This window comes from Rhipicephalus microplus, chromosome 6 (genome assembly GCF_043290135.1).
Source record: "Rhipicephalus microplus isolate Deutch F79 chromosome 6, USDA_Rmic, whole genome shotgun sequence".
NCBI lineage: Eukaryota > Metazoa > Arthropoda > Arachnida > Ixodida > Ixodidae > Rhipicephalus > Rhipicephalus microplus.
The window spans coordinates 188,003,483-188,025,436 of NC_134705.1; the positions used below are offsets into that span (position 1 = coordinate 188,003,483).

The 21,954-nt window shown below is 47.5% G+C and overlaps 1 protein-coding gene across 3 annotated transcripts in view; it reads left to right on the forward strand.

Moving 5' to 3' along the window:
* LOC119167895 (retinol dehydrogenase 12) overlaps window positions 1-20,096 on the forward strand; it is a 159,527-nt gene extending 139,431 nt beyond the window's left edge. Inside the window, exons 4-9 of one of the 3 annotated variants that reach the window (XM_075867259.1) lie at window positions 8,170-8,393; window positions 9,645-9,884; window positions 11,183-11,275; window positions 12,454-12,660; window positions 13,258-13,367; window positions 19,387-20,096. In XM_075867259.1, coding sequence (XP_075723374.1) covers window positions 8,170-8,393; window positions 9,645-9,884; window positions 11,183-11,275; window positions 12,454-12,660; window positions 13,258-13,367; window positions 19,387-19,707 — 1,195 coding nt within the window. In that variant the 3' untranslated portion in view covers window positions 19,708-20,096. The remainder of the gene's footprint in view (window positions 1-8,169; window positions 8,394-9,644; window positions 9,885-11,182; window positions 11,276-12,453; window positions 12,661-13,257; window positions 13,368-19,386) is intronic. The other 2 variants (XM_075867261.1, XM_075867260.1) reach the window with 2 other exon arrangements.
* The last annotated feature ends 1,858 nt before the right edge of the window (window positions 20,097-21,954 follow it).

Here is a 21,954-nt window from a genome sequence, read left to right on the forward strand (position 1 = left end):
GCCCCACTCATCATTAAAACCGTGGATATATGATGTGAATTCTTTTTCCCGTGCAGAGCAGCGGGACAGAACGCACAAACGAATCTCGTTTTTATGATCGGCCTGCCTTGTTTGGCGCCGCTTGGACGCATGAAACGTTGGGGCAGAGCCTACCTTGATTTGTTCCGGGGCAGCGCTCCCAGATGCGCCAAAAAGCGACGACAACACGACAGCTGTATACTTTGAAATTCGCAACGCAGTCGTCTCCCCTTTGAACGTGCCCGACCGACTGATGGAATAAGAAGGGCTGCTTACAGTCAAAACGGCTTAGAAAGGGTGGTCCTCTCTACGTCGCACCGGTCGATACGCCAATCGTCTGGGATCCGTGTTCGGGTGCCCTTCCCACGTTTTTCCTGGTGCATTCATGCCTCCATTATTCCACATACCTTGGCTTGCCCGGCGCCGCGCACTAATAACTGCGCTTGGAGTGGATCTGCGCGTAGGACCCAACGTCTTTGCGTTCTGCTGTGACGTGCGCATGGGGTATTGTGCTGTGTTTTACAGCGAAAGCTGTTATGAGATTACAACTCAGGTCTCGCGCAGCGCCGTAGTTGTCCGCCGCCGCCGCCGCCGATGTCCGTAACCAGATCACGCGAAATTAGCAAGAAGCCCACTGACACAGTGGGGCTCGAACCCGGGTCCGCTGGGTGCCAGTCCAGTATTCTACCTCTGAGCCACGCCGGTGCTCGGGACTTGTTGGCGAACTCGCCTTAGGCAGGCTTGATGTCGGTAAAGCAATCGCGTTAATACGACTTATAAAGCGTTTTAAAACAGCGAAAGAACAACCAGTCGTCGCACAATGCGAATAGCGTAACGAGTGGGTCGTCCAATGCTCCAACCGATTACAAAAGCTTCTTCTCGTTCCCCTATTAACTGTGGCGCATACCTAATTCAGCCATAATGCATCATCGTCGTCAGCCACTGCATGAACAGTTGGCACAATATGCCTCGCAATAATTCAGCGGATACCACGATTCTCAGAAGAATGGCGAAAAATAGAACAGCCAATGCCGACCTACAACCATAAAATTCCTATTATTAATGCCGTAGTGGGCATGAAGCAACTGTGCTCGCAGCAGTCACCCAATGAGTGTTTAGAATAAAGGCTCTGGAAGGCCGCTCTTCTATAACTTTCGCTGTGTACTGTGCTGCGCCTTCCACGCAGGCCTGGCGTTTTTTTTCTCCCTCGCCATGGAACCAAACTGGGCGTGCCTCTTCCCTTTTTTGAGGATAGCAAATGAGGCGCTGTTTAACCTTCCCATTTTGGGGGCGGAGGAGAAAACGGCATTTTCATTGGAAATCCTGAAAGACCAGTGCATAAAACACGAGTGCCGAGACGCTCCCAGAAGCTTCCATCGAGAGCTTCTATGATGCTACACCATCTTGTAGTTACACAGTACCCGTAATTAATGTAAATAAACTTTACAATTAATAGTTCCGGGCTCCTCTCATCGACTTCCCACCGAGACTTGGGCTAGCACCGGCCCTTTGGGCAGACCCCCGACTACATAAACTGGTGGCAACGTTGGGATGCCATCAAACCCACGGTTACATCACCCGACGAAGTACCTAATAACGTTGATCCAACCCCCATGCCTACTCCTAGTAAAATCTCTCTCTCTCTCTCTCTCTCTCTCTCTCTACCCGATCAATCGCGATGGTAAACTCTCATATTTGCAAGATGTTTCAGCGCGCGAACAAAGGAAAAAGAACAGGGTAGACAGAAACTGAGAGCGCTCTGTCTGTCTACCCTGTCCTTATTCCTTTGTTCGCGCGCTGAAACATCTTGCAAATATGACTACGCACCAACTAGCCCAAGCTTCCACTCTTGTGAGTAAACTCTCATCAAGGGAGAAACTAATGCGACCACTGCCTAGCGAAATCCCGGAACTTTACTCTTTGTGAGGCACAAAACAAACTGATAATGTTCTATAACTGCTCACTTGACGCCTGACAACGCTTAGCTGCGACGAAAGAACTGTCGGCGTTATCATCTATATAGGGCGCAATCTATCGGCCCGGTCGGTCGTCAGTCATCCCCGACCGGGGAGCGGACGCCGGTTGAGGATGACTGACATGCTACATATATTATGGGCATCTCTTATCTGTATCTTGCTCATCTTTGTTATCATAATCATCATCATATGTGTGTCTCTGTGTCCTCATCGTCACCGTGTGTCATTATCATCGTAATCAGGTGTGTGCGCGCATCACCCATTCGATTCCGAGGCCTTGAGCCGTGTCAACTAACACGTCATAACATACATACCCGATAAAAATCTAACGTTTGAGTCTAGACGATATTTTTTTATCATTTCTCAGTGATGGTGGTGCAGGATGATAAAAATGTTACCGGCCCTAAAAGGGGCGGGCGATCGGTGGTATCAACCGGTCCTGGCCAAGTAGCGACAAAACAAATGCAGCAAGAAATAACCAAAAACAAATATTTTCTCCGACGCTTTTGTTTTTTTCCTTTTCACCCCATCGTTTGTTGACCTCCACGTACGTACCCTCCCCCCAACTGCTGCATGGAGTCTGCGACGCTAAATTTGGAAAGCTGCGAGTTCTATACGAGAGAACAAACCGGTTGCAGCGACGATGCTCGCCGTACCATGCAAGGAGATCTTGGCTTCTGGGACAATTGAAAGAGAGACAGATAAAGAGGGAAAGGGAGAAAGAGAATGGCTGGACGCCGTGTCTCGTTCATTCTTAACATGCCTTGTCTTGATTTCTTCCTTAGTAATAAATTTTCTTGTCTCTCCGAGCAATACGCCCTCGCATTGGTTCTCTTGCTGCCATCATCAGGCTCGTTTATTCTCTTGTTAGTGCTCTCTGGCGCGGGATCGATTAGAACTTCGCTCATGACTGGAAAAAAGCTGGCTTGTACGTAAATAAAACCACGCAGCGCTTCGTGGGGATTCACTGCAGCAAATGAAAAAAAAGAAGTTATAAAAAATGTACGTTGACAAAGAGAGGCGTGTAGACACGACATAAACATCGTCGGTCTTCTCATGCGTTTTTTGTACCTCTCTCTTTCTCTTTTCACATTTGCGACGCGGACTTGTCCTCAAGGCATAATGTTTGTGTCGTGTGCGTTGTACATGCGTGCTGCGAGGCCTGCATCGCGTATGAAAGGAAGCAGTGTTTCTGCGGTGCCTGTTGTTGTCCATCCAGTGATCAAAAAGGATCGTGTTTTCGTTCGCGTTGGTAGCGAACTGTATATACGCTAACTTGCCCAGCTTTGTATCCCCTTCACTCCCGAAAAGCACAATAGCGATGAAATATATACTATGAGGTGCATGCGCACCTGGTAAGACGATCTGTGTACCTCTCAAGTAGAAACCATTTCCATAAAAACGCGCGTCAGGACTCCATCTATTCTGAAATTAACTAGCCGGGAAATGGATCGCGGCGTTTAAACCACACCATGGTTTAAACCACCCACGAAAATTTCGCATTTTGTTAAGTGGTTATATATGCGAACCAAGGAGGTATTAAAAAAATTGCTGGAGTGGAAGCTCCCGCTATGCTTTGGCAGCAGTATTTGGCAGCCAGCTTTCGCCCTCCAAAGATCTCAAAAACATGCTATTTTTTGGTGGTGCCCACTCATAGATCAAGTGGCTTTGATTTGTTAGTCTAAAATTACGTTAATTATAAATTAAAAGATAGTTGTGTCAAAAAAATAATCTGCAGAGTGTAGTATTGGTGATTTAATATTCAATGAAATTTGCCTTCAATTTGAGGTTTACCAAAGAAAAAAAAAACTAGTGACTCAAAGACGCACTTTGAGCACTATTCGACCCTAAAAGGTTGCCACGTTAAACTCGTTGGGCGTGCGAGGAAAACGCTCCTTCTCAATCGCTGAACGTGAACAGCTCATCATGCCCCTAGTAATATGGATGCCACAGCCACCATTTTATGGTTGGCATGAGTTCACTCGTGGGCGACAATTTCCACTCCAGTAACTTTTTTTAAACCTCCTCGGCACTAACTATCCCGAAAGCAAATACCTTTAAGCAAATGGTGAAGCATCGGGAAGGTTATCCGAAGGTTGCGGCTTCGCTCCTTTGCCGGCGCCTGGTTGTCTTTTCAATCACTTTAATTTGTTCAAATTTACACCGCAATTACCACAATACAATTAAAACAATTAGGATTACGGCCAGTTGGGCACGTTGGTATAGGTTCATGACGGAACAAGCGCAACATGCACCTGTGTCCTTACTAAGTCCTCGTGCATATTTCGCTTGTTTCACCACGAATTGAAATAAGTACATTCGTCATGGTCATGACCATGTAAACATTCGTCATGGTCATGAACATGCTCTAACCCCAATTTTTGTCCGATAAAATGCTTTTAAATATAGTTTTTTTTCCTAGAACTGTCGATGACTGGAATTGTTTGCCGTGTGACATCTTTCATTCTAATAAGTTTCTTGGTGACCTTGAGCGTCACCTTCTTTCTTAACCTTTTGTTTCTTTTGTATTGTTGTCTGTTGTTTTCTACAATTACGTTTTGATGTATCCACTCCTGCTTGGGCCAGCACATTGGCCTGCAGTATTGTGAAATAAATAAATAAATAAGTACGATTAACGTTCAGTACAGCTTCCATGGTTTCATTATCTATTGGCCGTCATTTACAAATGAACCCGCAAGATTCCCTTCTCTCGTACTTATAGTAGCATAACTTGTCTCACCAAACAACATTGATACGCCGCAACTATCACTATAGTTCGAGCACGTACGTACGTTCAGGCGAATGCAATGGCTTAAGGAAAAATTTACCCCCCCCCCCCCGCGCATTAGCGAATGAGTCGGCGTTTGGCGGCCCATTATGATAATGCCAACAGTGCAGCGGCGCGCAGAATCGCTTTTTCCTTCTTCTACATACCACGCTAAGCGGAGACACTGAGGCACAGAAGGGTCTCACGCGTATGTTAAGGTGCTCGAAAAGCGCTTGCCAACGCCATCTCCTATTAGTTTCACAATGCGTGATTCTACGACACGGATAGGCAGATCCTGATTGGCCACGGACAGGTAGATCACGTGAGTTTCCTTCGCAGCAAGTCTACTCTTTGACTGGAATTAGGGGTGAGTAGAGTTTCGGTAAATGCGGGTCCGAGTGATCATGCTGGCCGAGTGAAATTTCGGTAAGACTGAATCCTATAAAGAGTTCGCATCGAATAAAAAAAAAACGCATGGCAGCGCCACCGTTGTGAAACACGAGGAACTGCGTAGCATGGGTAGCAAGCAGAAAAGAATTTTAAAATGCTCATTTTCGTCAAAGTAAGCATCCGGAACAACAGCGCATTTCTTCACGCAATTTCGATGGCACATAGTTCCAAGTTGACGTGCGCATTTTAAATTTTATTCCAAGTTCGCGTGTTTCGCGAACTCAACGGTTACAATGCGAGAGCTTCAATGTGTGTCGTATCGTGCCTAACATTTAGGTTAATTACTGCATGTTAATCACTTGCCTGGTAGTAATATGTGTTAATTGGGTACTTTATGTTGATCATTTGCAGATAACTCACAGGGTCCATTCCCTATTCGCCTATGACGATTCGAATGTGAAATTTTCTTCCGAATCCGAATGATGTACTGATCCTCTCCCGGCACCCTTCAAAAGCATTCAGCACTCAACGCATTTTTGCAATGCCTCGAAGATCGGAAGCAATTCAAGCTTCTTGCGCTTTACCTGATTGTGCACTGCCTCCGTGATCGGGTCACTTATGACCAAGCGACAATGTCATCTGATAGCGTCAACGTGTGTCGTAGTGACCTCACGAGGAAATCATGATGACGCCATTCGTGATGTCATGTGAGGGCGCGATAATTATCTTGTGCATCGATCGTGCTGACGCCGCCGACGCCGCCGATCAATTTTCAACTTTCATGAGGCATCAAAGACTATCGCGTCAATAATAGAGAACGTGCACTCTACCCGTCATTCTAAATATTCTATGAAACTTTTTTTTTCGGAAGCAGCGCGTTAGATAATGATCGAATTTCAGTTCATTAGTCGAAGACGTAGACGTAAACCATTTTTTTTTCAAGTACTCGATCTCAAGAACTACAGTTGTTCTCACTGACTGATTTTTATTAAGTCAGAAGGGCCTATAGAAATATATATAAACCGGCATAAGCAGAAGCTGTACATGTACAGTTAAGCGTGTATATTGAGAACTTTTTAAATAAATTTTCATCAGTCGACATCTACATGAAAATGAAAACGCCTGCATTGGGGTATTTCGCGCCTTTTCGACGGAGGTCCTCATTTGCACAGTGACGAAAATAAGAAAGCGACACATCCTGAAAAACGTCCTCTCGCGAGCTGCGTTTCCTCGTTTGCCTAGTGTCTGAGTATATTCCTATATAGGCAGACGTTTCGATTGCTTTCTTTTTGATCGTTTCGAACGGCAGCCGCCTTCTTTGCTTCCTTATTTCGTGGTTTGATTTACACTTACTCGCTGTCACACACTTTTCTTTACGACCTGGGCCATCAAACGAAAGCGATTTATTTGCTCTTCGATGCGCCAGCCGAGCTGCAGAAGTTCAAATATTCGCCTACTTCCTGCTTCAGCGAGCGAGTGAGTGGGAAAGATTGAACGAGAGCTAGCGAGTGATAGCGAGTGATAGCATGTAAGAGGGACATTGATATAGTGATAGCGAGTGTTGGCGAATGAATGAGAGTGATTTGGTGCGTTAGTGAGTGAGCAAGTGAGTGAATGAGTGAGTGATAGATAACGAGTGTGTGAAAGAGTGATAGTGTGTTATCGAGCGAGTGAGATATAAAGAGTAAGAGAGCGATACCGAGTGGGGCGATAATGAGCGAGTGCTAACGAGTGAGTGAATGGGTTTGTGAGTGAGTGAGAGGGAGAGATAGTGAAAGATAGTGCATGGGTATAAGGGAATGAATGTGAGCGAGAGAACGAACGAACGAACGAACGAGTGATGTAAGATAAGTGTGTTCGCCTTCACGTATACGTTTTTTGTTTGTTTGTTTCTAGTAAAATTTTGCCTAGTAATCACGCTACAGGCATGTGCTAATTAGAACTACCGTTTCCACACTGCACTTCACTGGCCTGGAAAGATCACAAAAAATTCTTGTGCAAAGTCAGAACCTTAAGCTATGTTTAATGAGACACCGATTTCAGTGCATGAGCAAGGCGGTAGAGTAATCTGTGTCCGATACGCGTGCCATTTATACGGCGCAATGAATACAGTCAAAGAAGATTCGGCTCGAGTTTAAGCTTTTCAAAAGCACTGGTCGCGGGTGAAACACTAAACTTCAGCGTGTTTTCTTCCGTCGCAGTGCACAATACAAATAGATGTGCAGCATGTCCAATATAAGTCACTTTCTTCTTTTACTCTTTTCGGTGAGTTCTAACTTGACATGCACATGACTGTACTAAAAGAAATCCGCCAACTCTCATTGGGGATCATCCTATACTCACACCGGATAGTCGTGGCCGCGGTGTAAGAATAATTTTGCACCATGGGCTGGAGTTACTGAAAAGAATAGAACATTCCTTTTCTTAAAGTGTGCGAAGGTCTATCTATTCAGGTTTAATCTAATTATGTTTTTGCATAAACAAATAAGAAATCAACTTTCTGCTATTTTCATTGATCCTAAGATGTTAGTAAATACTAACACGGCCAGGTTCGCGGCTAACAATAACTTTTTACTTCCTAAGGTTCGTACTAACTATGGTAAATCATCTTCTCTCTTCTGTACCATCACCATATGGAATAATTTGCCAACTTGGCTTAAATGCAAAGTTTCTTTATTTTCATTTAAAAACTCATTAAAAGAGTACCTGTTAAATAAGCGATCTATCATCCTGTTTGTGTTGTTTTATGCTGTATTATTTGTTTTTTGATTCCATGCCTTTTTGTTTTCATTCTGCTTTGTATATTTTTGCTTCTACGATTCTAACAGCTGCTTGTGCTTTTATTATCTGTAATGATCACCGAGGGTCCCGTTGCAGTCTTGTACTTTGGGACCCTCTTCTGTACATTTTACTCCCTGTAACATTCTTTTATGACATGATAATAAACTGATTGATTGATTGAAGCATGTTGTTCTTTAACGCCTCCTAATTAGGCATTATCTCCTCGACCTCTCACAGGGGTCATTCAACCCTCGTGGCCGTAGACGAGTTGCTTCTGGTCGGCACCAGGTGTGTTCCCGCGATACTCGTGCTGCTCGTCGTAATCACCTGCGTCACCGCGACCGTCTTCATGTTCAAGGCACTCTCTCGAAAGACACAGAAGGCAGAGAAGTGCACGACCGATTCGCAAGACGCCGTGGACATGCGCGGCAAGACTGTGGTCGTCACGGGAGGAAATGCCGGTGAGTCTGTAGCCTGCCAGAACGTATGCAACAGCAGCCTATGAGAAATATTGTTTATATATACTGCACGGTGGCGCAACACACCGCCCGCGGGAGCATGGTGGCTGGCGAGAATATGTTTAGCGGCCCGTATCAACACCACCTAGACTATTCACAGTAGTCTAGGTGGTGTTGCCCGTATCCGACTTAAGTAAGGGTAACTAACTGGATTCCCAGAGAAGGCAAGTGGGTTACTGGGAGACAGAAGGTTAGGTGGGCAGATGAGGTTAAGAAGTTTGCGGGTATAAACTGGCAGCAGCAAGCACAGGACCGGGTTAACTGGCAGAACATGGGAGAGGCCTTTGTCCTGCAGTGGACGTAGTCAGGCTGATGATGATGATGATGATTTGACTCAAGACTTCTGGGGCTCGATATAGCGCTTGGATTGACGCGCGGTGACGTGAGTCGCAAAGGTACAGCGTTACAGCGAACGTGCCTCTCAAAACCAGGATAATACGGGCACAACGATGTTTGAATGTATGTTCTATAAGGATATCTGGCATGCACCGACACTCATACTGTCCAGTAAAAATGCAGAAGCAGTCTACAACTAAAGCACGTACGCGCCACAGAAATTGGACAGGCTTCGCCTGCTCACCAACGAACCGCTGCACAAGGATATTCGCAGCATAGCCATTCCGTGATAGGGCAAGTGCATAAGCCAAGTGTAAGTGAGAGTTAAGCCTAGTTAGCCTAAAGTTCAGCCAGGCGAGTGAAAAGAAGCGAAGGAGTGGAGGCGACTTTTCTATCCTCCTCTGTAAGGTCACCCTGCTCTCTTCGCGAGTGCAGGGTAGCCTACCGGGCTCAGCACTAGTCAACCTCCCCGGCTCTCTTTTATTCTTATTCCCCGTCTCTTGCTTGCTTGCTTTTTTTTTTGGGGGGGGGGCTGATGCCCTTTTGGTTTACATCACTCTGCCGAGATCCGTGGGCGGCTCAACACTACGGTTGTTGAAGATTTAACCCCTATCATTCGTTTTTCTTTGACGTATGCATGTTCATAGTCTTTTTATGACGGCAAGGCAGTGATATGTGTCGAGCATTGCGTTGAAAAGCATGTACAATAATATGTCACGTTATTGGGGCATTTGAGAGCGAACAGAGCGACGGCGAAATATCGAAGGACATTGGCGAAATGTGCACGATGCCTGCGAGTTGCTGCAGCCAATCTTGAGCTCACCCTCTCTCCTCTCTTTTTGCTTTCGCGTACTCAAGGCATCGGCTTCGAGACGGCGCTGCAGCTGTCGCGACTCGGCGCCAGGGTCATCGTGGCGTGTCGATGCGAGAGCAAGGGACGTGCAGCCGTCGAAGCCATTCGACGGGCTACCGGAAACGACAGGGTCGAGTTCGCGTTGCTCGACGTCGGGTCTCTCAGCTCGGTGCGTCGATTCGCGAACGAGCTACTCGCAACCGAAGAGCGCCTCGACGTACTCGTCAACAACGCCGGGATCACAGGTACGTCACCCTAATATAAAATGCGCCCCAACCTCGTGAAGGGGTCGAACATCGAATATCCGAACCGGCAACAGTGTGAGACCGCGCTGCTTAGCTCGAACATCCAGGACCAGGCAAGCAGCAGTGACCAGGCAAGCCGAAGATGCCGCTAGGGCCCAAGCACTAGCCACCATCGAAGGGAGAGAATGGACCTCCTCCTACACTTGCCGTTTCAATTAAACTTGTGTCTCTCTCTCCACTCACGGCCTTCTCCGTCCCTCTCGCAAAGAATTTGCACAAGTGCTTCATCCAATAGCGTTTATTCATTTTCGCGACGTCCAGCACTCCCGAGACGTTTCGATGGTTCACTCTCACACTTTCTCATAGAGACGCACAGTTGTGTCGCGTGTTGGTTCGAAACTTGAAGGTCCTGGTGAATTTTCTAAGGGACGCTGACATCACTGTTCGGCCAAACGTAATGTTTAGGTAGCAACGACCGAACTTAACTCTTAATATGCGGAGTTTTTCGCATTATCTGAGATAAAGTGCTTACGGTTCGAAAGGAAACCTCCTAGTACGACTGTCTTTCATATATGCGAAGGTAAAGTGTGCCGCAGTTATGTGGGTGGAGCTGGAATTTCTCCTTATGTTGTAACCGAGTGTGCAAATAAGCAGAAAGCCTCAGCGGTGAAGTGAAATTCATGACAAAAGATTCCTTTCAATTACCGTCACACTACAAGCATTGCTGCACACGACCCCGACAACTAAGTTGCAGGTATACCGTATTGTATTGAGGTGCGCGTCCAATCAGTCAAGGGCAAAGTACGTTAATCCATTCACTCGGAAACGCCGAAGGTTGCTCGATAAGGGACGTTCGCCATGCAAAAAGAGTGCTTGCTGTACGTACTGCGAAAGGTTTACATAGGCGGGCTTAATACCTTGGACTATGGCTTATTCTGAAGCACACGAACCATTGCATGACTCACGACAGACAATGATTCTGCTTCAAAAATGAACATTATCGCTTTTGACAAAAATCTTGACTTGGCACGTCCATTACTCTCCTTTACAAAGGCACAATCATTCTTTTTGGGATTATGTGACTCTCCAATGAGAACATATCGATTTCCAAAGAGAATTTGCATGTATTTATAGCAAGGATAATTCATGTAGCACTTCCCAAGTAAAAACACACACAAAAAAGTTCGAAGACTTCTTTCTTTTTTCACGGACTGTCCAGTTTGCTTCAGTTCAAGTTAAAACTTGGTCGTCTTCGTATGTATTGTTAGCAGTTTATATATTGACTTTTCTTTTTTCAGCGCCACGGCAGAAGCGACTGACGTGCGAAGGCGTGGAAATTACTTTGGCCACCAATTACCTCGGGCCTTTCCTACTCACCCATCTGCTGCTGGGTGAGTAGCGATAGTATCCATTCATTTGCAGCATATATGAAAAAAACAACAACAACAACAAAACATTGCTGCAGCACCTTAAAATTTGGTGTATAGAAAAAGTTGTTGACAATTTAGAGTATACTCGGTACTCTACTCACATTTGACGATAACGAAGTTTTCGCCGAGGAGGACAAAAATTTACGCTATGCTTTTAGATGCAAAGGGCACCTTGTGATCAATATGAGCCTTAAACACTCAAGAAACTATACTCTATACCCTTACGAAAGGCTTCATTTTTTATATTCCTTGTTGGCTTTCTTTGTTTTCAATCGACTCTGTTGACATGCAAATGAACAGTGTGTGCGATGTTTGTAAGCAACAACTGTCTTTTTGAATGCGAAGCATTTCTTAAGTACTGCAAGCACTTGTACTGCAAGCACGTCAGCCCCACACATTGGCATAAAAGAGGGAGCAGCGACTTGAGGTTGGGCCGCTGCAACAAACCTTAGCCTCTCTCGAGGTCTATACCTTACGCGTCTTCATTGTTTGTTGGTTTCACTAGGTTCGGTACACAGGTGTGGTTTTTGCACAGGGAATCCTAGCTTATTATACTTCCAAACCTTACGCATCTTCATTGTTTGTTGGTTTCACTAGGTTCGGTACACAGGTGTGGTTTTTGCACAGGAAACCCTAGCTTATTATTCTTCCAAACCTTACGCGTCTTCATTGTTTGCTGGTTTCACTAGGTTCGGTACACAGGTGTGGTTTTCGCACAGGGAACCCTAGCTTATTATACTTCCAAACCTTACGCATCTTCATTGTTTGTTGGTTTCACTAGGTTCGGTACACAGGTGTGGTTTTTGCACAGGGAACCCTAGCTTATTATTCTTCCAAACCTTACGCGTCTTCATTGTTTGTTGGTTTCACTAGGTTCGGTACACAGGTGTGGTTTTTGCACAGGGAATCCTAGCTTATTATACTTCCAAACCTTACGCATCTTCACTGTTTGTTGGTTTCACTAGGTTCGGTACACAGGTGTGGTTTTTGCAGAGGGAACCCTAGCTTATTATTCTTCCAAACCTTACGCGTCTTCATTGTTTGCTGGTTTCACTAGGTTCGGTACACAGGTGTGGTTTTCGCACAGGGAACCCTAGTTTGTTATACTTCCAAGCAATCAGACTCAAACTCACGCGCAGACATAATGAAGCGGAGCGGACCGAGTCGCGTGGTGAACGTGACTTCATCGTTGTACCGCTTGGGCCGCGTGCCGTGGGACCAGCTGGAGACGGCCGCACGTGGAGGAGCCAGCTTCGAGTATCCCGGCGTCGAGTCAACGTACGCCAGCAGCAAACTCTTGCTCAACTTGTTCAGCGTCGAGCTGGCTCGCCAACTCCAGGGAACCGGTAAGCGCGATGGTCATTACCACTAATAAACGACTTCTTTGAAACGTGGCTTTAACCGTAAACTATAGGGTGAAACCTTGTACGCGTTGAATATATATTTTGAAATGATAGGCGGCTGTAACAGTCACCTATGTATAGGGAGAAACCTCTTATACACAACCAACGTGCACAATAACACATGCCGCCCTGACGAGAACCGTGAGCGTATCATCAAATAGATTGTATGCAGGCCCGTAGTCAGATTGGGGGGGCAGGGGTTTTGGAGGGGGGTCTCATATTTTGATGAAGGAAGTTTTGCCCCGAAAACAATGAAAATCGGTGTTTTAGTCAATGCCTTCAGCAAGTGGGCCTCCCACGCCAAATGTGTATGTATGTATGTATGTATGTATGTATGTATGTATGTATGTATGTATGTATGTATGTATGTATGAATGTATGTATGTATGAAGGTATGTATGAATGTGTGTATGTATGTATGTATGTATGTATGAAGGTATGTACGTATGTATGTATGTATGAAGATGTATGTATGTATGTATGTATGTATGTATGTATGTATGTATGTATGTATGTATGTATGTATGTATGTATTAACAGGGGTGACCTGCAACGCGGTGCATCCAGGCGTTGTATCGACAGACTTCAACCAGAAGGAACCGGGCTTCCGCCACTTCCTGTGGAACGCCTTCCTGCACACGTTCGGAACGGTGAGCATTCCTTGAAAACACCCGGCTTCGGCAGGAGGGGTATATATATATATATATATATATATATATATTGTCACGGCTAAAGGCCGGGCAAGAAGACAAAGGACGACGAAGTGATGAGCGTGGACAGCACCCACGATTCCTCTGAGAAAGAAGAAGTCGAAGTGGCTGCTCTTTTGTTCTGTTGATACAGACCTCGTTTTTCTGGTCGCACCGTCGTCCTGTACTCTGTTATTTTCACCTAGCGACATTGGTGGAGGTGCTGGACTTCTCCAACTGATGCTTGGGACACCTCCGCGCCCTAGCACATCGAGTCCACCACCGCAATCCGTTCCTGCAGTGGATACTCCTGTCCACCGCTACAGTCGCCGACAGCGAGGCCTTAGTCCCGAGGTGATCCCGCTCGAACTTCTCCAGCAACACACCGTACCGGGAGAAATGGCTACCGGAGGGCCTTCACACCTTACTGTTGATCAGCCTCTAATTCCTGAGACCTTCCACGGTGAGGTTTATGAAGACGTCGAGGACTGGTTAGCCCAGTATGAGCGAGTCGCCAAAGCCAACCGCTGGCCAACTGAACAAAAGCTATCGCGCGTCTACTTTGCTTTGGCAGACAGCGCTCGTACGTGGTACGAGAACCGCGAGTCAACGCTGTCTTCGTGGGAAGAATTTCGGCAGCAAATTCTCGGGACATTCGCAAACACCGACCGCTGTGATTCTGCTTTGAAGCTCATCGAGGCACGCATACAGAAACCCAACGAGAGCGTCGCCATGTTTGCGGAAGACATGGCCCGCCTATTTCACCGGGCCGACCCCGAGATGCCTGAAGGTAAAAAACTCCGACATCTGATGAGGGGCGTCAAGGAAGAGCTGTTTGCCGGTCTCCTACGCAACCCACCAACAAGCGTAGCCGAATTTGTCAAAGAGGCTACAACAATCGAGCGAGCACTGCAGCAACGGCGCCGATACCATGACCAACCAATCAAAACATCCCCCAGTCTCTCTCCTTTGAGTGCCGGCAGTGAGTGTTCTCTGCGCGAACTCATTCGTGAGGTCATTCGGGAGGAGATCCGAAACCTCCTTGTGACTCCGCAAGAAAATACCATGGCTTGCGTTGCAGAAATTGTGCGGCAAGAACTCCGCCAGGCATTTTCGTTGCCCGAATCGCCCTCAGACCAGCGGTCTGTGAGCTACGCATCAGCTGTCCGTCGACACACTCCAGTGTCCTACAACTCGTCACCACTGGCTTATCGTGACGGGAGCCAAGAGCTTTACAACGAGCCGTGGGCCCCAGCTCCCAATCCGCCGCAGCCGTATCCACAGTCCAACGTGCCTATGCAAACGGCGCCGCCAATGTACACTCCGCCGACATCTGCATCTTGGTCGCAAGGTATGCCCACCAGTTGACCATTCATCCGTAAGACGGACTTGTGGCGCACCGTCGACCACTTTGCTTTCATTGCGGAGAAGCCGGCCATATTTTCCGCCATTGCCCGTACCGTGACCGTAGACATCAAAACTTTCTACAAACCTCCCCTCGTGCCTATTTCGATAACCGCCGTGACAGCAGTGCAGGCCCGCAAGCACAGCAACCCGAAGTGCCGTATCGTCGACCCCGCTCTCCTTCACCTGCACCGAACTCGCCGCCGCAGCGCAGGTACTCCGAGGTGGTCCGGGGCAGATCTCCTAGCCCTCGTCGGGGAAACTAACAGCTGCGACCTTTGGGGGGAAGGTTGCCGCCCGTCGAGATGCTAACACACCCCCAACATCTTCTCTACGACGTGATATGACGAATGATACCACGGATCGTACGACGCACGATACCAAGGACGATACGACGTCACCGACATCAACGGAAATCGTAAGCGCCAATCTAGACATTAGTATAGACGGACGCCCAATAACAGCACTGATAGATACTGGTGCGGACTTCTCTATTATCAGCCGTAAACTCGCCGACTGCCTAAAGAAAGTAAGAACAATATGGACGGGACCAAACCTTAGAACCGCAGGAGGTCAATTGGTGACGCCGACAGGCAAATGTACAGCTCGAATTAATATCGGCAGTTCAGATTTCGTCGCTACTTTCGTAATTTTACCGGAGTGCTGCAAAGACCTGATCTTGGGCATGGACTTCTTGCGGGAATACGGTGCCATTATCAACATTCCTGAGAGATCGGTTACGTTTTGGACGGCCCCAGATCAAGTTTCGGATGTGCCCTGTACAGACCAGCGACGTCAGCCTTTGCGTGTCTTCGAAGATGACGTGACCATCCCACCGCGGTCGAGTGCACTCGTGGCTGTGACATGTGACACGTCAAGCGATTCTGAAAACATCGCCGAGCAAATTCCAACACTGCTATTCAGCCATGGTTTATCTATCGCAAGAGGCGTCGTAAGCATAAAATGCGGACACACACACGTCCTCATTACGAACTTCAGCTCTGAACGTCGACATCTAACGAGGGGCATGACAGTCGCGTACGTGGAAGAGCTCGCCGATATGACAGACTGCCTAACTCTTGAAAAAGATAATTCAACTGATCTCACCCCTGCACCTCTATCTGTTGATATTGGCCCAAGTTTGCTGCCGGCGCAGAAGCAAAGTATCATGCAGCTTATTAACAAGTTTGAAGATTGTTTCTCTTCGATTTCCAGGGTCCGTCAAACGCCGCTGACAAAACACCGAATTATAACGGACGACATGACCAGACCCATCAGGCAAAACCCGTACCGGGTAGCTCCGCGAGAACGTGAAGCCATCGAAAAGCAGGTGCGACAGATGCTTGAAGACGACGTTATTCAGCCGTCGAAAAGCCCTTGGGCTTCGCCGGTTGTATTAGTGAAGAAAAAAGACGGCACCTTACGTTTCTGCGTGGATTACCGCAAGCTGAATCAGGTGACAAAAAAAGACGTCTACCCACTTCCACGTATCGACGATTCACTCGATCGACTACGGCACGCGCGTTATTTCTCGTCGATGGATCTAAGGAGTGGGTATTGGCAGATAGAAGTCGATGAAAGAGACCGGGAGAAAACAGCTTTCGTGACACCTGATGGCCTTTTTGAATTTAAGGTACTTCCATTTGGCTTGTGCTCAGCACCGGCAACGTTTCAGCGGCTAATGGACACCGTACTATCAGGCCTCAAGTGGCAGACGTGCTTAGTGTATTTAGATGACGTCATCGTATTTTCTGCCACATTCGACGAACACGTCAGGCGACTGCACTCAGTATTTCAAGCTATCCGTTCCGCCGGACTAACACTTAAGCCGGAAAAATGCCATTTCGGCTTCGAAGAGCTTCTGTTCCTGGGGCATCTTGTCAGCAGTGAAGGTGTGCGGCCTGACCCTGAAAAAATAGCTGCCGTTACGAATTTTCCAGCGCCAACTGACAAAAAGGCCGTCAGACGGTTTTTAGGACTGTGTGCTTACTACCGACGCTTCATTGAGAACTTCTCGCGCATTGCCTCGCCGTTGACTCGCCTTACCAGAGAAGACGTCGCATTCGTATGGAATGAAGAGCAGCAAAAATCATTCGACGAGCTGCGGCAACGCCTTCAGAAGCCACCAGTCCTCGCACACTTTGATGATGACGCACCGACAACAGTGCACACCGACGCTAGCAATGTCAGCTTAGGAGCTGTACTCGTGCAGTGGCAGGATGGCGCCGAACGAGTAATTGCTTACGCGAGCAGAACTCTTTCACGTGCGGAAGAAAATTATTCCACTACGGAAAAAGAGTGCCTTGCGGTGGTGTGGGCGGTTATAAAATTCCGCCCATACCTGTATGGTCGTCCTTTTAATGTTGTCAGCGACCATCACTCCCTCTGCTGGCTGACGAATTTAAGAGACCCTTTAGGACGGTTGGCGCGCTGGAGCCTGAAGCTTCAAGAATTTGACATGACGGTGGTCTACAGATCGGGGAAGCGACATTCAGACGCTGATTGCCTTTCTCGTGCGCCATACGAACCTGCGACGGCAGATGACGACGATACAGCCTTTGTCGGAGTTGTAAACACGGCAACGGTCGCACAGCTGCAACGAGACGACCCCGAACTAGAACCCATAATACGTTTTTTAGAGGGTCGCACTTCAGCTGTACCTAGACTGTTTGCGAGAGGGCTTTCGTCATTTTGCTTGCGCAACGACGTCCTGTATAAGATGAACTTCACGCCACACGGAAACGACTACTTACTCGTCATCCCATCATCTCTAAGGAGCGAAGTATTACAGGCATGCCACGATGAACCAACATCCGGCCACCTGGGTTACACGCGTACGTTGTGCAGAGTGAGGCAGAAATACTACTGGCCACGACTGACGGCAACCGTTCAACACTATGTTCGGACGTGCCTTGATTGCCAGCGCAGAAAAGTTCCACCCGTCAAACCAGCAGGCCTCCTCCATCCTATTGACGTGCCTGCTACTCCATTCGCTCAAGTCGGAATGGATCTTTTGGGTCCATTTCCAACCTCATCAGCAGGTCGCAGATGGATTATAGTAGCCACCGACTACCTCACTCGTTACGCCGAAACCAAGGCTTTGGAGAGGGGCACGGCAAGTGAAGCAGCCCGATTTTTCGTAGAGAATGTGGTGCTGAGGCATGGTGCTCCATCAGTGGTAATAACTGACAGGGGAACGGCATTCGCAGCCGAACTATTACAGACAGTTTTAAGACTTAGTGGCACAACCCACCGGCGAACAACGGCGTATCATCCGCAAGCGAATGGTCTTACGGAACGTCTCAACAAGACACTAGCGGATATGCTCTGCATGTACGTCGACGTGGAGCATAAAAACTGGGATGAGATCTTGCCGTATGTCACGTTCGCCTATAACACGGCTTATCAAGAAACAACAAGAACAACGCCATTCCGCCTTCTTCATGGTCGTGAAGTCACCACTATGCTGGATGCTATGCTGCCGCACGAGTGCGAAGACGCTGAAACGGATGCTGATTATATCACTCAGCTGGCCGAAGAAGCCCGACAGCTTGCACGCCTACGTATTAGTCGCCAGCAGGACTACGATTCAAGACGGTACAACCTTCGTCACCGACCAGTCTCCTACGAGCCAGGAGAGAAAGTTTGGATATGGACACCTATTCGGCGCCGTGGCCTCTCAGAAAAACTGTTAAGACGGTACTTCGGTCCCTATAAAGTTCTGCGACGTCTCAGTGACATTAATTATGAGGTTGTTCCGGATACTGCGCACTCTTCAAGGCGTCGAAGGTATGCTCCAGAAGTTGTGCACGTGGTACGCATGAAGCCTTATTTCGCCGAATGAACTCATGCGTTTCCAACGAGTACAAACCGCTTTGATTATAAAGCATCGGGACGATGCTTTCTTGAATGGGAGGCTAATGTCACGGCTAAAGGCCGGGCAAGAAGACAAAGGACGACGAAGTGATGAGCGTGGACAGCACCCACGATTCCTCTGAGAAAGAAGAAGTCGAAGTGGCTGCTCTTTTGTTCTGTTGATACAGACCTCGTTTTTCTGGTCGCACCGTCGTCCTGTACTCTGTTATTTTCACCTAGCGACAATATATATGTTCAGTAAGTAGTCGCGGTCGCGCGCGTCGTATCTTTACAAGGATCGGCATAAGGCTGCATTTATGTTGCATCGAGGTAATATACAGCACGAAGGTATCTTCGCTCGCTGCCGAGACAGCGCCTCTTTACGCCAGCAATTCGCCAAGTTACGGTAATATACCGAAAGAGTGAGCGGCTACCTTGGTACCCCATTTTAATGGTAATGGTACCCCAATTTAATGGTAATGGTACCCCAATTTGTCACTTGCGTATTCACTGTTTAACCCATGAGGCCAAACTGGCTTTTTTTTTCTCAATCAACACATCCTCTGACCCCCTCCCCCTTTTCCCCATCTTCAATTCTTTGCTCTGTTCTATTGCAGAACAGCACTCGACCTCACGTGGTACTTGTTACTCGTCCATTTTGTGCTATCGCTCTTACCATGACCCTAAAGAACTAGCACAAACCACCACTATTGTTATGCAGAGTCCTCGCAAAGGCGCGCGGGGTCCGGTCCACCTGGCGTCCTCGCCCAAACTGCACGACGTGAGCGGGAAGTACTTCGTCTCCTGTCGACAGTCGTCCTGGTCCCGCAAGGTCCTCGACGAAGAGACGGCGCACAAGGTGTGGTGCCGCAGCGCGGATCTGGTTCGCGCCGTCCTGGAGGACGTCGACAAGGAATCTTCGAGCGCGCCGAGACCCGTCGTCCGCAACTGCTCCAATGGTGCAGCACAAGAAGGGCCACATTGCGGCAACTCCAGGACACCGCGACGGGAGTCGTGCCACGGTTCCGCGTGTGACCTTTAGACGACTGGGCGCGGTCATTCGCGGATTCACAGTTTTATCGAGCACGCTTCGGTGTAGTTCTTCCGGCGTGAGCGTGGCGCGTTGTTTTGTGATCTCCGGTTTGTGCGGGGAGAAATTGTACCGGTGCACATCGGCGCCAGGTCTGTGCCGACGAGAGAAAAGACGACGGCGTTCGTGTGTCGCGCCACCTCGGCCTACCGTTTTCTGTGCTGCAGCTTTCTTGCTTGCCTTCGCGCATCTCTTGCCGAAACTTTTCCGAAGAACACGCTTGTTACACTATATATATATTCATGGACCAGGGCAGCCCACCCTTGACTTGCGTCCCCACAGAGTCATTACGAAATGCAATTTTCTCGTATTGTAAATAAAACAAAGATTTTTTTTTTAAATCCAACCAACCGCTGTTAGCGATACAAGGCCGATCCGAGGACAATCGTCGCTTGAGGCTATTTCACCGGGAGCTTCGTTCGTAAATCATGACTGAAGCCCTCGTTCCTCAAGGAGTTAGGAAGGAAAGGCAAGCCAGCTAGATCACAGGCTAGCACAACAATGACCGCCCGTTTGACGCCATTTCAATTTATCTTCCGTTCTTCTTCTTAGTGATGTCTGCGGCTCTCCGCAGAAACCATTATTTTCTCGTCACAAACCACTGAACGTCGTCAGACTCGCCTAACGACGCGTCTTTTCGAACAGAGAGAGAACCGCGAGATATCGCTTACGCACACTGCTCTGAGCCCAGATGGAAACGAGCACATTATGGGGACGTCAGTGGAAAACCCTATCACTCTAGGCTCACAAATTATATTCTTGCGGGAACGTCACTGCGAAGTAATGAGGGGGTTATTTAGTAGAGAACGAAGGTCAAAAAGCCCATTAGCATAAAAAAGTAAATAATCAAACATTCGCTTTTAGAACGAATAGCACAAAAAGAACGTCCCTAATTTAGCGATTTTTCAAAGCCTAGCGACACACATCTAGGCTGTCAATTGTGAAACGAAAACAGTACTAGGAACGTTCGTTCGTTATTCGGATCTTCTTGAACACAATGTCGTTGACCCTTGCGAGGTTAAAGGAAGAAAAACGAATGACCAAACACATTTGCGTAGGCATTGTGAATGCAATGAAGTCCATCGATGTATCAAGACAAGTTGCCATAAAATTTCCTAAATTTACTGTCTGGCTTCCTTATAAAGGGAGCTTTGACAGTAAAGCTGCTTGAAGCATAGGCTCCCTAAAATGGAGCCTGTATAGTTGCGACTTTAGAAACACTGGCGCAGTAGCCAGGTGGGGGAGGAAAGAGGTGTTCAAGATCCTTATACTATTTTCATTTGGCGTGACATACGTACGCATGAACATGAAGTATATGGTTGAACCCCTCCCCCTTTTCGTAAAAAAATTCCGCTACGCTACTGCCTACGAAGTAGAGTACAGTAACGCTAAGAACTCTTGAGTTCTCGTAGTAGTAGTAGTATCTTTATTTAATTTCCTGAAGTACAAGAAAAAGAAAACAGATGCAAAGGTCGTTTCATACGCCTGTATATACTCTACAGTGTATATCCGTGCAGTAACTCCAGATCTTCAAAAGTGGCTACACCATTTGTCCTAATTCTCTTTCAAGACGAACTCCTTCAGTGTTTAGTGGTCGTGCGGGATCCAAAACAAGTGATGCAAAGAAAGGAAGTGAGCGTGCTAGCTGCGCGTTCAGTTCTTATTTGAGCCATTCGCTTGCAGTAACATGATGCTCACTGTATCGCCTTGACACAATTCCGATCGTGTCATGCCAAGTCTATACACACGCTTCTGTCGGTAGTTGCCGTTCATAATATCATATCAGCAGAAAGTTGTTGGACAGTATATCGAAAGAAGGTCCAATTTAACTTTCACCTTCGCGTTTCTCGAAAGTTCCAAGCATCCCCAGTATTTGTACCGGGACGAAAATGTGATCGGGACGAAAATGTGATTGCAGCGTGTGACAAATTTTTGTAACTCCGCTCGTACTGGACGGATTCTTAAATTTTTTCAGCGTTCAATTTGCGAGGTAATAATTCCATGGTTACTCAAAAAAGTGTTTCCGGCCCCTTTTAAAACTCTGCGTCAAACGCGGAACACTGTGGTTGCGAAGAGAAAAATCGTGCGAAAGTGAGCAAGAAGAGATGTATGGCGACATGGTTATCACATAGGTGTCCTCTTCCGCGCGCAACCAGGCACGCAAAGAAGAGCGCGCGCCCACTCCTTCACGGCCTTGAA